Source organism: Mirounga angustirostris, unplaced genomic scaffold, assembly GCF_029215605.1.
Source record: "Mirounga angustirostris isolate CCGP_5_RB_7025 unplaced genomic scaffold, mMirAng1.0.hap1 SCAF_5, whole genome shotgun sequence".
NCBI classification, from domain to species: Eukaryota; Metazoa; Chordata; class Mammalia; order Carnivora; family Phocidae; genus Mirounga; species Mirounga angustirostris.
In genome coordinates this window covers 45,252,210-45,266,336 of record NW_026991713.1, presented here as the reverse complement: position 1 = coordinate 45,266,336, position 14,127 = coordinate 45,252,210, and the positions used below count along the sequence as shown (strand labels likewise).

The 14,127-nt window shown below is 36.4% G+C and overlaps 1 protein-coding gene and 1 long non-coding RNA gene across 3 annotated transcripts in view; one reads left to right on the top strand and one right to left on the bottom strand.

Moving 5' to 3' along the window:
* LOC123843495 (uncharacterized) overlaps positions 1 to 14,127 on the bottom strand; it is a 104,548-nt gene that overhangs the window by 57,312 nt on the left and 33,109 nt on the right. The gene's annotated exons all lie outside the window — the stretch shown is intronic.
* Positions 1 to 14,127, top strand: part of RAB21 (RAB21, member RAS oncogene family) — a 47,208-nt gene that overhangs the window by 20,752 nt on the left and 12,329 nt on the right. The window contains exons 5-6 of the mRNA XM_045872953.3: positions 3,238 to 3,292; positions 3,768 to 3,856. Coding sequence (XP_045728909.1) covers positions 3,238 to 3,292; positions 3,768 to 3,856 — 144 coding nt within the window. The remainder of the gene's footprint in view (positions 1 to 3,237; positions 3,293 to 3,767; positions 3,857 to 14,127) is intronic.

Genomic DNA, 14,127 nt, shown 5'->3' with positions numbered 1-14,127 from the left:
ATCTTCTAGGTCCTTATCTAAACCACTTATAATGTGTTAACCAGTAATGGAGAACTCCATACTTTGCTAGCAGAGATTTTTCCCTCTCAGATTAGCACTCTTAGCTGTGGTTGCTTTATTTGATAATATTTTGCTTCTAGTCTGTCCTTAACATTTGTATGTTTGTTAAACAGTTATTTTTAATAATAGTTACCATTTATTGAGTCCTAGTTACTGTCCTAAGAACTATACATTTATGCTTTCATTAAGTCTTCTGACAGCACTACAAGAAGGTATTGTTGCCATTTCCATTTCACACATGAGAAGTGGGCTAAGAGCTTGATACTTCCCAAAGTACATAGCTAGTTAAGGTAGACCTAGGATTTTAACTTAGGTCTGTCTGCTAGATCAAGCCCATATTCTTAACCAACATTATATATTGCTTACTATGTACCAGCCTTGGGAATAGTGTAGTATAAGAATAAGTGAACAAAACAGATATGGTCCTTATTTTCCCAGAGCTTATTGTGTAGCGAGAGGGAGAAGAACACGCTGTTATTATATATTACAATAAATGCTATGAAGGGGGAAGTACAGAGTACTGTGATAGCACTGAAGCAAACCAAACTATATTTGGGGGGAGGGAAGTTAAAGGAAGACTTCCTAAAGTGTTGGAGTAACTAAATTAGCTAGATGAAGCTAGCAGGGTGGTAGTAAAAAATGTGTTGCCTATCATGGGCTTTAATTTTCTCATAATAATATGATTTTCCATTTGATCATTCACTGTGATGAATAAAGCTGATATTAATAACTGCTTTATTGAGCATGTACTATATGCTAGGTCTTTTATATTATCATATTTTCATATCAACCATGCTAAGTTTGTTAGCTACATTTGTACAGAGTGATACTAAGAGAGGTTAGTAATTTTCCCCAAAATTACATAGTTATGAAGTGATCCAGGACATGAAAACAAGCTTTATCAGGTTTAAAGCCTTTGAAGGCTTCTTTTGACTGGCCCATACACCACCATACAGTCTAAGCAAGATAAGGTTCCAGCCCTTTACTGCCATTAGGCCATCTGCCCTTTCATGTTCTTAATTCAAATCTGTATTTATAAAGAAGATAAAGTTCTTACTATTCTTAGCAGGGTGGCTTTTCCCTTTCCTCTCCAATAGCTTCAGCCAACTTTTTCCCCCTAATTTTTATAGTACTATACTTTAGTTGGTGGTAATCCTTGTTTTCAGGTGTTTCAAGCCTATTAGAAAGTTCCCTATATAGCTGCATAGTAACATTGAAATAGATGAGCCCCAAAGCCTTAATCCTTCAGATGTCTTGCCTTTAACAACTGTAGGCACTAACAAGGTTTTGAGTTTGGAAAGATGTCAGTCACCAAAATGCAGTTTTTTTATGACTTAATCTGTGTTATTAATCCCTTTATGGACACTGATTGTTGAAAGGAATAGTGGTAAAAAAAAATTTTTTTTGTTTAAAATAGTAATTAGCTTACTAAAAAAGCTCTATTTTAATGATAAACGAATAATTTTCCTCAGATATTCATTTGAGGCATTACTCAAATTATCTTTATCTTCATTTTTTAAAAAATGGATGTTGATAATTCTGGTAGAATTTGAAAGCAGAGGAATTAGAGATTGAGAAAAACAACTCATAGGGTTTTAGTTAATTGGAACAAAAGTCTTCCGTTTTGCCTTGAGTGGCAGAATTCTTGTGCCTCTGTTTATTGGAACCACTGGCCACTAGGTGGTGCTTTTTGCATTCTTCATAGCATAAAACTTGTTTTTCTTCAGGTGACTGTCAGATGTATTGGCTGTAATATTTAGCAAATTTAAAATTTTATTGACAAATATAATGTAGGAAATCAGAACTAAAATGTTCTTCTTGCTGAGTTAAACAGATAACTGTTCAAAGAAGGAACAGTTCATTACTGAATTTGTTGGTAATCACTAAGCTTTAGTATATAGTCTGTTTCCTTCTCATGCTTTGGCTATGGTGTCAGATAGTTACTTGCAGCTGCCCGCAATTGGGTGCTCAGATTATTTTAGGTCCTCCATATACAGCATCTCTGGGCTTGTACTTCTCAGTTATAAACATTGGATCTTTCAGTGGGTGCTTACTTTAGTCCTTATCTGAAATTGTCTTCTAGATTCTCTAAGGTCCCAAGAAAAGATGACCTTATTTACAAAGGTTTCCTTTTTCTCCCCTTATAAGTCATAATAGAAATGAAAATATTTGTTTGAAATATCCTTTCTGCGGCATCTGGGTGGCTCAGTTGTTAAGTGTCTGCCTTCGGCTCAGGTCCTGATCCCAGGGTCCTGGGATCGAGCCCCGCATTGGGCTCCCTGCTCAGCGGGGAGGCTGCTTCTCCTTTTCCCTCTCCCTCTGCCTGCTGCTACCCCTGTTTTTGCTCTCTCTGTCTCAAATAAATAAATAAAATAAAAAGAAATATCCTTTCTTAGGGTATTTTCTCCTTTTTCTGTTATTTCCATTACCTTTAGTGTTCTGTGTGTCCAGCCAACTCACCTTAACCTCTACACTGTATTTATTAAGGAATCTGCATTTTGCAGTTTCTTCACTTTTATTCTAGTGGCTTTTTAGCATAATCTCAGTTTTGTCCCATTGTTTAAGAAGAGCTAAACTTATTTTCAGTAATTTTAAATTTGTATGATGTGCATGTATTAAGTTCTCTCGTGTTGTTAAACAGTACAGTTTCCTCTCCTGTGGTAGTGAAGTGCTTAAAAGGCCATACGTTTAAATGCTATGTTTAACCAGTTCATATCAGGAAACCAAAATACCCTTAGGGTCCAAGAGTCTATCCTAATATATTTCATGAATAGTAAGGTAGCCTTGCTTAATTATTGACTGGCTGTATGTTGATTGGGAACCATTTACATTTGGCTAAGAATCATAGTTTATTCCTCGGTTCCCAAGTGACTGTTAGTCTCCATTATATCCTAAATCAAGGAAAAGTGCCCATCTCTTTGGAAAAGTTATTTTCTCTGACAGAGGCTGCAGCTTCAGGAGGGATATGCATTGGGCCATTTGAAGGACATTGAGGCATTTACCTTGCAGTCATGATCAACCCTCCTATCATAGGGTTTAAGGAAATGTAGAAGTCTGATGGGGATTTGTATTATTTTCCAGGTAATTAAAATGGCAACTGTGTATTTAGAATTGGCTTTGTTTTGTTATAAAAATGAATCAATATTAAGAATAGGCATTTTTGCTTTTTCAAACTAGGTAATAAAATAGACCTGGAAAAGGAGAGACACGTTTCCATTCAAGAAGCAGAATCGTAAGTGTTTTCCCTTTCCCCCTCCCTCTAGTCACTCCCTAGTAGAAGTCTTTCTCTTTGCACAGTGTGCTTTACCATTTAGGTATTACTCAAACCTCTTAATATAAAGTGAGCTATTGGATTCAGTGAAGCACTGGTAAATTCTGGACTTTTGACAACATCTAAAAATATTCCATTCTCACTTCTCTTTTTGATTTTAGTAAAAAATGTAAAGAGTGATGCCAAAAAAAACCTATCATAATCAAATAGTCACAAAAACTTTTATTAAAGTATTTGGGTTCCAAATTAACTTAAAAATTTCAAGTCTGTTATCCTTATGTTCTTATTTAAAATTTGGTTCAGTGTATCTTAATTTCACTAAATGTGGGTTAATTAGTAATAAGTCACTAAAATTGCTACTTAAAAAAATTCAAATAGCAGTTACGACAAAAATAAAATATTTTATCAATCACTGATGTTACTTTTTTTTTTTAAGGTATGCAGAATCTGTGGGAGCAAAACATTATCATACTTCAGCCAAACAGAACAAAGGAATTGAGGAACTCTTTCTTGACCTTTGTAAAAGTAGGTATACTCAGATTTTATATATTTAAAAATTTTTCTTCTAAAAATATTGGTAATATTTTTAAGTGATGTTTTATAGTCTCCATTAATGACCACATTAATGATTTCTCACATCTACCAATACTATTATTTGCTTAATATTTTTTCTTAAACTCATTTTTTAAAGCTTAAAGATCTACTTTAGCCCTATTTCAAGAAGTAGTTAATAGATAATGAAATCATGGAGATGGTATGTGCCAACTACACATTAAAATAAATGCATAACTATCAAAAATAAAAATAGAAGGAGAATACACAGATTTAAGAGACATAACAACCTACTGTGGTGGATGGATCTTATTTGGGTCTTGATTTGACAACGTAGTGAAAAAGAATATTTGTCAGACAGTACAGAGTATGTGAACACTCACTGGATATTTGATGATATTAAGAAATTATTGAGGGGCACCTCGCTAGCTCAGTCAGTAGAGCATGGAACTCTTGATATCAGGTCCTGAGTTCAAGCCCCCCATTGAGTGTAGAGCCTACTTGAAGAAAATATAAATAAATAAAAACAGTAAAGTCAATCTTTAAAAAAAAATTATTGAGGTTCTGGTTCAAGATGGTCACATCAGAAGATCTCCAACTTCTCTAGACACACTGAGTCTAAAGCTATATATGGAACAACTTCCTCTTAAAAAAAAAAACCTAAAGGCTGGTTGAATGACAGCTGTACATTGGACAAACAAGAAGAAAACCACATCTAAGAGGGTAGAAGAGGCTGTAACACAATCTTGCCATAAACCCCATCCCTGGTGTGGTGACCCACAACCAGAAGGGAACTGAAAAACCCATAGCTTCTCCCTAAGGAGTGAAGACTTTGAACCCCACAGTGGGCATCTCAACCTTTAAGATATAAATGAGAGATGATTCCCCCGTCTAACTTTGAAAAACAGCATGGCTCACATCCCAAGACCTACAAGACTGAAGCAGTCTTAAAAACTGCTCTTGAAGGGCTTGCGCTTGGACTCACTTGCCCCAGGTCCCAGCTCAGAGGCAACTGATCACACCAACTTAAAGTGAGGGAGGCTCACCTGCTTATATTAAAGGCATATAGTTTAACACACATCTAGGAGCCTGCTGATAGAATACTCTCCCAGGACAGAGACTGGCAGGTACAATCTTCATGCTCTCCCACTGCTGTGCTCCAGAGCACCATTATCTCCCAGAGGGGAGCTTTACACACATCTGGTGCCCCAATTTTTGCAGCTGCCACCTAGGAAATCTATCTTGATCACCTGGCCTAGAGGCCAGGGGAGCTTGTATTCTTGGTCCCATTGGACTTTAATAATTGATGTTACTCAGAAAGGAGCTCATACCCCTGTCTGGTACCCAATTCTTATGACTGCTGCCAGGGGATACCTCTGCATTACCTGGCTCTGGTGGCCAATGGGGCTTATGGTCATGGGTCCCATGGGACTGTAAGCAACAGAGAAAGAGTTCTTAAACAACTACCACCCACAGGGCACAGCAAGTAGCAACAGACCCACAAGCTCAATTTTTCTGTGAAGGATGCCTGTTAGCTAGTCATCATGACTGTGGCCTGAGGGGCAAGTTTCAGGTTTGGGACACATTTAGTGGCCTCTGGAGCTGCTTTCAAGGACAGTAGGCTGTGAGCACCATCTTGGTGCTCTTCTTCTACCTGTTCTAGCTTGCTCATAGGAAGAGCTTTTCCATTTGTTTGGAGCCCTAATTTTTGTGACTGCTATCCAGGGGATACCTCCAGATCACCTGGCCCTGGTGGCCAGTGGGGCTTATGATTGCAGTCCTATAGGACTATATATTTGCATACTTTTGGGGTTTTTTGTTTTCTTTTTTTAAGATTTGAGAGGAAAAGCATGAGCGGGGGAAAGGGCAGAGGGAGAGGAGAGAGAATCCCAAGCAGACTCTGCCTCTGAGCATGGAGCCCCACACAGGACTCGATCCCATGATCTTGAGATCACGACCTAAGCTGAAACCAGGAGTTGGAGGCTCATCCAACTGCGCCATCCAGGAATCCCTATATCTGCATACTTTTGAAAGCCGATGCCTAAAGATTGGGCTTCCAGTCACTCTGAATCTAGGTGCTGAGATCCTCCCCTTTGGGAACTGAAAGGTCTTGGGACATCCTCAACTACTGGGAGCTATTAAAAATATAATAGGCTGCTTGTTCCATTTACTGTATAGAAAACAACATGGAGAGTCACACAAAATGCAGAAACAGAGGAGTATGTTCCAAATGAAAGAACAATATAAAACCTCGGGGAAAAAACCTTAGTGGAACAGATAAGTAATTTACCTGATAAGGAGTTCAAGGTAATGGTTATAAAGATGATCACTGAATTGGGGAGAAGAACGGATGAACACAGTGAGACCTTCCAACAGGAGATGGAAAATATAAGAAAGTACCAGGTAGAAATCACAAAGCTGAAGAATACAATAAACGAACTGAAAAATACACTGGTGATATTCAACATCAGACTAGATGAATCAGAAGAAATGATCAGTCAACTCAAAGACAAGGCAGTGGCACTCACCCAATCAGCAGCAAAAAGAAAAAAGTGAAAGGGATAAAGCAAAAAGAAAAAAAAGTGAAAAAATTGAAGATCGTTTAAGGGATTTATAAGACAACATCAGATAGCCTAACATTGGCATCCGAGGGATTCCAGAAGGAGAAGAGAGAAAGAGGCAGAAATCTTATTTGAAGAAATAATGGCTAAAAACTTCCCCAGCCTGGGTGAGGAAACAGACATCCAAGTCCAGGAAGCCCAGAGAGTTCCAAATAAGAGGAACCTAAAGAGATCCACACCAAAGATACATTATTAAGCAAATGTCAAAAGTGAAAGATAAGGAGAGAATATTAAAAGCAGCAAGCAAAAAACATCTTGTTACATACAAGGGATTCTCCCTCCCCGCCGCCTTATGATTATCAGCAGATCTTTCAGCAGCAGTTTTGCAGGCCAGAGGGAATAGCATGATATATTCAAAGTGCTGAAAGAAAAAAACTTCAAACCAAGAATTCTGTACTTGGAAAAATTATCATTCAGAAGGGAAGAAAAAAAATAAAGAATTTTCCAGACAAGGAAAAGCTAAAGTTCATCATCACCAAACTTGCCCTAAAGATATGTTAAAGGGACTTCTTTTACCTGAAAAGAAAGGGTGCTAATTGGTAACAAGAACACACTTGAGAGAAGAAATCTCACTGGAAAGTAAATATTTAGTAAAGGTAGTATATTATTGATTATAAAGCTAGTATGAAGAGTAGAAAACAAAAGTAGTAAAAATAACCATAATTACAATAATTAGTTGAGGGATACATAAGATGAAAAGATATAAAATGTGACATCAAAAACATAAAACATTGGTGGGGGAGTAATAATGTTGAGCTTTACAATGGAATCAACTTAAGATGTTATAAGTTGATATATGTAAGCCTCATTGTAACTACAAAGCAAAAACTTGTAGTAAATATGCAAAAGATAAAGAGAAAAGAATATAAGCATACCAGCGAAGCAAGTCATCAAATGTCAAAGGAAGAGAGCAAGAGAAGAAGAAAAGAACGGAAAGGAATTACAAAAGCAGCTAGAAAACAAAATGGCAGTAAACACATACCTATAATTACTTTAGATATAAGTGGACTAAATTCTCCAAAAGAAAGAGTGACTGAATGAATAAAAAAACAAGACCTATTTATATGCCTATAAGAGACTCAGGTTAGATGTCAGGACACATAGAGACTGAAAGTGAAGGGATGGAAGAAGATATTCCATGCAAATGGAAACCAAAAGAAAGTTGGAGTAGCTATTCTTATATCAGACAAAATAGACTTTAAAACATAGATTGTAATAACAAAGAACTGTACTACATAATAATAAAGGGGTCAAGCCAACAAGAAGATAAGACATTTGTAGTATTTGTGCATCCAACACAGGAGCACCTAAAGATATGAAGCAAATATTAACAGACCTAAAGGAAGAAATAGGCAGCAATACAAATAATGGAGAGGACTTTAATACCCTACTTACATTAATGGATGGATTATGCAGACAGAAAATCAGTAAAGAAACATTGGCTTTAAATGATGTGTTAAATCAGATGGACTTAACAGATATTTACAGAACATTTCTATCCAAAAACAACAGAATACACATTTTTCCCAAGTGCACATGAAACATTTTCCAAAATTATATGTTAAACCACAAAACAAGTCTTAATAATTCAAGAGGATTGAAATCATATCAAGCATCCTTTCCAACCACAATGGCATAAAACTAGAAATTAATTACACAAAACTGAGAATTTCACAAATATGTGGAAATTAAATAACATGCTACTGAACAATAAGTCAAAGAAGAAATCAAAAAGAGAAATCAAAATATACCTTGAGACAAACAAAAATGTAAACACAGCATACCAACATTTATGGGATCCAGCAAAAGCAGTATAAGAGGGAAGTTTAGGGGCGCCTGGCTGGCTCAGTTGGTGGAGCCTGAGACTCTTGATCTCAGGGTTGTGAGTTCAAGCCCCACATTGGATGTAGAGGTAACTTAATAAGATCTTTAAAAAAAAAAAAAAAAAAAAGAGGGAAGTTCATAGCAATACCTAACTCAAGAGTAAAAAAGAGTCTCAAATAGGGGCACCTGGCTGGCTCAGTTGGAAGAACATGCAACTCTTGATCTCTGGGTTGTGAATTCAAGCCCCACATTGGGTGTAGAGATTACTAAAAAAAGTAAAACATTTTTTAAAAAGTCTCAAATAATATAACTTTATACTTCAAAGAACTAGAAAAAGAACAAAGTTAGGAGAAGGAAGGGAACAACAGATTACAGCAGAAATAAATGAAATAGATAAGAAAAACACAATAGAAAAGATCGATGAAACTAACTGGTTCTTTAAAAAGATAAAATTGAAAAAACTTTAGTTAGGCTCACCAAGAAAAACGGAGGACTCAAATAAAATCAGAAATGAAAGCAGAGACTTTACAACTAATGCCACAGAAATACAAAAGATCATAAGACACTACTGTGAACAATTATACACCAATAAATTAGACATCCTAGAAGAAATGGATAAATTCCTAGAAATGTATAACCTACTAATAATCATAATGAAATACAAACTGAACAGACTGATTACTAGTAAGGTGATTGAATCAGTAATCAAAAACTTCCCAGCAAACAGAAATTCAGGACCAGATGGCTTCACTGGTGAATTCTGCTAAAAAATAATTAAAATACCAGTCCTTCTCGAACACTTCCAAAAAGTAGAAGAGGGAACTCTCCCAAACTCATTTTACAAGACTAGCATTACCCTGATACCAATGCCAGACAAGGACACCACAAGAAAAGTAAATTACAGGCTGGTATCCTTGATGAACATAGAGGCAAAAATTCTCAACAAAATATTAGCAAACTGAATTCAAGAATATAGCAAAAAGACACCATGATCAAGTGGGATTTATTCCAGGGATGCAAGGATGGTTCAACATCCACGTCATCATTGTGATATACCATGTTGACAAAATGAAGGATAAAATCATATGATCATCTCAGTAGATGCTGAAAAAGCATTTGACAGAATTCAACATCCATTTATGACAAAAACTCTCAACAAAGTGGATATAGAGGGAATATACCTCAACATAATAAAGGCTATATACAGAAAGCCCATAGCTAGCATCATATTCAATGGAGAAAAGCTGAAAGCTTTTCCTTTAAGATCAGGAATAAGATAAGGAGGCTCACTCTCACCACTTTTATTCAACATAGTATTGGAAGTCCTAGTCAGAGCAATTAGGCAAGGAAAAGAAACAAAAGGCATACAAATTGGAGAGGAAGAAGCAAAACTGTCAGTACTTGCAGATGACATTATATGTCAAAACCCCGAAGAAAATCCTAAAAACTCCCATCAAAAAAACTTGTTAGAACTAATAAATAAAATTGGTTCATTGAAGGATATAGGAAATCAACATGCAAAATCATGCACTAATAATGAAAGATAAATTAGGAAAACAATCCCATTTATATTTACATTAAATGATAAAGTACCTATGAATGAATTTCAAGAAAAAGAGGTGAAAGACCTGTATATTGAAAACTGTAAGACATTCAAGAAAGAAACTGAAGAAGATACAAATAAGTAGAAAGATAATCCATGCTCATATATTAGAAGAATCAGTATTGTTAAAATGTCCATACTACCCAAAGCAGATTCAGCATAGTCCTTATCAGAATTAAGCAGGCAGGGGTGCCTGGGTGGCTCAGTTGTTAAACGTCTGCCTTCAGGTCAGGTCATGATCCCCCACATTGGGCTCCCTGCTCAGCGGGAAGCCTGCTTCTCCCCCTCCCTCTCCCACTCCCCCTGCATGTGTTCCCTCTCTCTGTCAAATAAATAAAATCTTTTAAAAAAAAATTCCAGTGGCATTTTTCACAGAAAGAGAACAGACTCCTAAAATCTGTATAGAACCATAAAAGACCCTGAATAGCCAAAACAATGTTGAGATGAAGAACAAAGCTAGAGGCATCACATTCCCTGATTTCAAACTATATTACAGAGTTACAGTGAAACAGTGTGGTATTGGCATAAAAACAGGCACGCAGATCAATGGAACAGAATACAGAGCCCAGAAATAAATCCATGCATATATAGTGAATTAACTTATGACCAGGAAGTCAAGAATATACAATGGGGAAAGGACAGTCTCTTCAATAAATGGTGTTGGGGAAATTGGACAGCCACATGCAAAAGAATGAACCTGGATCACTATCTTACACCATACACAAAAATTAAATGGATCAAAAACTTGAACCTAAGACCTGAAACCATAAAACTCCTAAAAGAAAATATAGGTAGTAAGCTCCTTGACATAGCCCTGATTTTTTTAATCTGACAGTGAAAGCAAAAGCAACAAAAGCAAAAATAAACAAGTGGACTACATCAAACTAACTATGCAGCCAAAAGAACGATGAGATTTTGCCATTTGTGACAACATGGATGGACCTTGAGGGCATTATCCTTTTCTTTTTTTTTTTTTTAAGATTTTATTTATTTATTTGATAGAGACACAGCGAGAGAGGGAACACAAGCCGGGGGAGAGTGTGAGAGGGAGAAGCAGACTTCCTGCCGAGCAGGGAGCCCGATGCAGGGCTTAATCCCAGGACCCTGGGATCGTGAGCCGAAGGCAGACGCTTAATGACTGAGCCACCCACTGCCCCTGAGGGCATTATCCTAAGTGAAATAAGTCAGAGAAAGATAAATAACATATGATCCCTCTTATATGTGAAATCTAAAAATGAATAAATAAAACCAATCTCATAGATAACAGAGAACAGATTGGTGGTTGCCAGAGGAAGGGGCTTGGGGGTGGGAAAAATGGTTGAAATGTTTTGTTTTTTAGTTTAAATAAATGGAATTATTCTTTATTTTAAAAATTATTGTAAATTTTTTAAGGTATGATTATGGTGTTGTGGCTATACTTTTTTAAAAAGTTCTTATTTTTTTAAAAAAAGAGTCCTTATATTTTTGAGATCATATTAAAATTATGAATAAAATTACATGTCTAGAATTTGATTCAAAATAATACTAAGGATGCTTGCTTAGTATAGATGAAATTGTGTGATGGACATAATGGATTTTCATTATGCTGTTGTTTTTTTTTTAAAGATTTTATTTATTTGACAGAGAGAATAGCGAGAGCAGGAACACAAGCAGGGGGAGTGGGAAAGGGAGAAGCAGGCTTCCTGCCGAGTGGGGAGCCTGATGTGGGACTCGATCCCAGGACCCTGGGATCATGACCTGAGCCAAAGGCAGACGCTTAACGACTGAGCCACCCAGGCGCCCTATGCTGTTTTTTCTACTTTTATATATAAATTTGAAGTTTTTTTCATAGTAGAAAGTTTTTAAAAAAGAGGAAAATGTTTATCACCAATAGAATGTATACCATACTTAGGAAAACCCTAGTCTATGGAATAATAGATTGAAACGATTTTGTCAAATTATATTCCTTGAATTTATGGACCTCAAACTCTTCTGAGAATTTGATGAAACTGTGTATTTTGTCTCTAGGAAAATATACATATACACAGACTTTGGAGTAAATTTCAGTTTTACAAAAACCTGAAGATCATTCATAATTCTTGTAGAGCTTTAATTCTCCAAGTGAGGTCCCCTGATCAGTAGCATCAGCATCACTTGAGAATGTATTAGAAATGCAGATTCTTGTGCCCAACCCAAACCAACTGAATCAAAACCTCTGGAGGTGGTGCCTAGAATCTGTTTTAACAATCCTTCCATGTGATTGTGATGCACACTGAAATTTGAGAATTTATTTCTATTTTCACTGTTTGTACATACCTATCAATCACTTGGAGATCTTGTTAAAATGTATATTTGATAGAGTGGGTCTGGTGTGGGCCTCAGATTTTCATTTCTAACAGACATCCATGTGGTGATAATTCTGGTCCTCAGACCATACTTTGAGTACCAAGGTTCTAGATCTGTAGCTTAGAAATGTTATAAATCTCACATCTTTTTTTTTTTTTTTAAGATTTTATTGAGAGCGAGAGAGCGGGTGCATGAACCCATGAGTGGTGGGGAAGGGCGAAGGGAGAGGGAGAGAGAGAATCCCAAGCAGACTCTGCATTGAGCATGGAGCCCAATACAGGGCTCAGTCTTACAGCCCTGAGATCATGACCTTAGCCAAAATTAAGAAAGGGACACTTAACTGACTGAGCCACCCAAATGCCCCTAAATCTCACATCTTTATAGAAAAAAATGTGAATATTTCCCATGTATATTTAAAAAGTATAGAACATACACAAATAATATATTTTGTACATTTGTATAAAACATGAAAAACTAGAAATTTTGGGGGTTTTTTGTTTTTTTTTTAAAGATTTTATTTATTTATTTGAGAGAGAGAGAATGAGAGAGAGCACATGAGAGGGGGGAGGGTCAGAGGGAGAAGCAGACCCCCCGCTGAGCAGGGAGCCCGATGTGGGACCCGATCCAGGGACTCCAGGATCATGACCTGAGCCGAAGGCAGTCGCTTAACCAACTGAGCCACCCAGGCGCCCAAAACTAGAAATTTTGAAAGGTTAAGGAACAATAAGTAGAAATTAGAATTTGTGGTGTTTTCTTATACTGGATTTTCCTGTACACCTATATTTGGAAACCATTGTTCATCGGGTCTTTGAACCCAAGTTTAAGAATTATTGTTCTAAGGACTCCCTCTTTTCTTTCTTCATCTTTTCAGATATGTATTTTGTGACTATTTACTCCTAATCTGTGTCTTCTATTTTCATTTTTTAACTGTGTCTTTCAGAGCAGAAGTTCTAAATTTTAATAAGGTCTGATTTGTCAGTTTTTCTTTATAATTCATTTTTTGTGTGTCTTATATGAGAAATTTTTGCCTAATTCAGAGTCACAAAGATTTTTTTCCTACAGAGATTTCCTCCTATGTTTTCTTCTAGAAATTTCTGGTTAGATCCATAATTCATTTTTTAATTTTTACATATGGTGAGAGATATAGATAGATCAAGGTTTATTTTTTACATGTAAATGTCCAGTTCTTTTTTTTTTTTTTTAAGATTTTATTTATTTATTTGACAGAGAGATAGAGAGAACAAGTATGCAGAGAGGCAGGCAGAGGGAGAGGGAGAAGCAGGCTCCCCGCTGAGCAGGGAGCCCGATGCGGGGCTCGATCCCAGGACCCTGGGATCATGACCTGAGCCGAAGGCAGACGCTTAACCGACTGAGCCACCCAGGCGCCCCTAAATGTCCAGTTCTAATACTGTTTCTTGAAAAGGTTATTCTTTCTTCATGGAATAATCTTGGCACATACATCAAAAATCAAGTGACCATATATGGGGGATCTATTTCTGGACAGTGTTCCAGTGATCTTTATTTAAATTCAATTAGTTAACATATATAGTGTATTATTACTTTCATTGATCTTTAGAGCTCTCCTTTCACCAGTATCTCACTCTTTATTGGAGTAACTTTCTGCTATATCTTTAAGTCAAATAGCATGAGTCCTCCAGCTTTGTTCTTCCTCCCTCATCTTAAACTCTTTCATTCTTTCAAATATTATTTGCTTAAAAGTATTGCATTACTAGTTGTAGAATAAATCTTATTCCCTAGATATTAGTTGCACGTGGAATAATTTGAACTTCTTTGACATGTTGCTAAGTATATTTGGAAAATCTTAAGGATTATACTTGTATACAGTTATTTGTTCAAAGCAAAAACTTTTT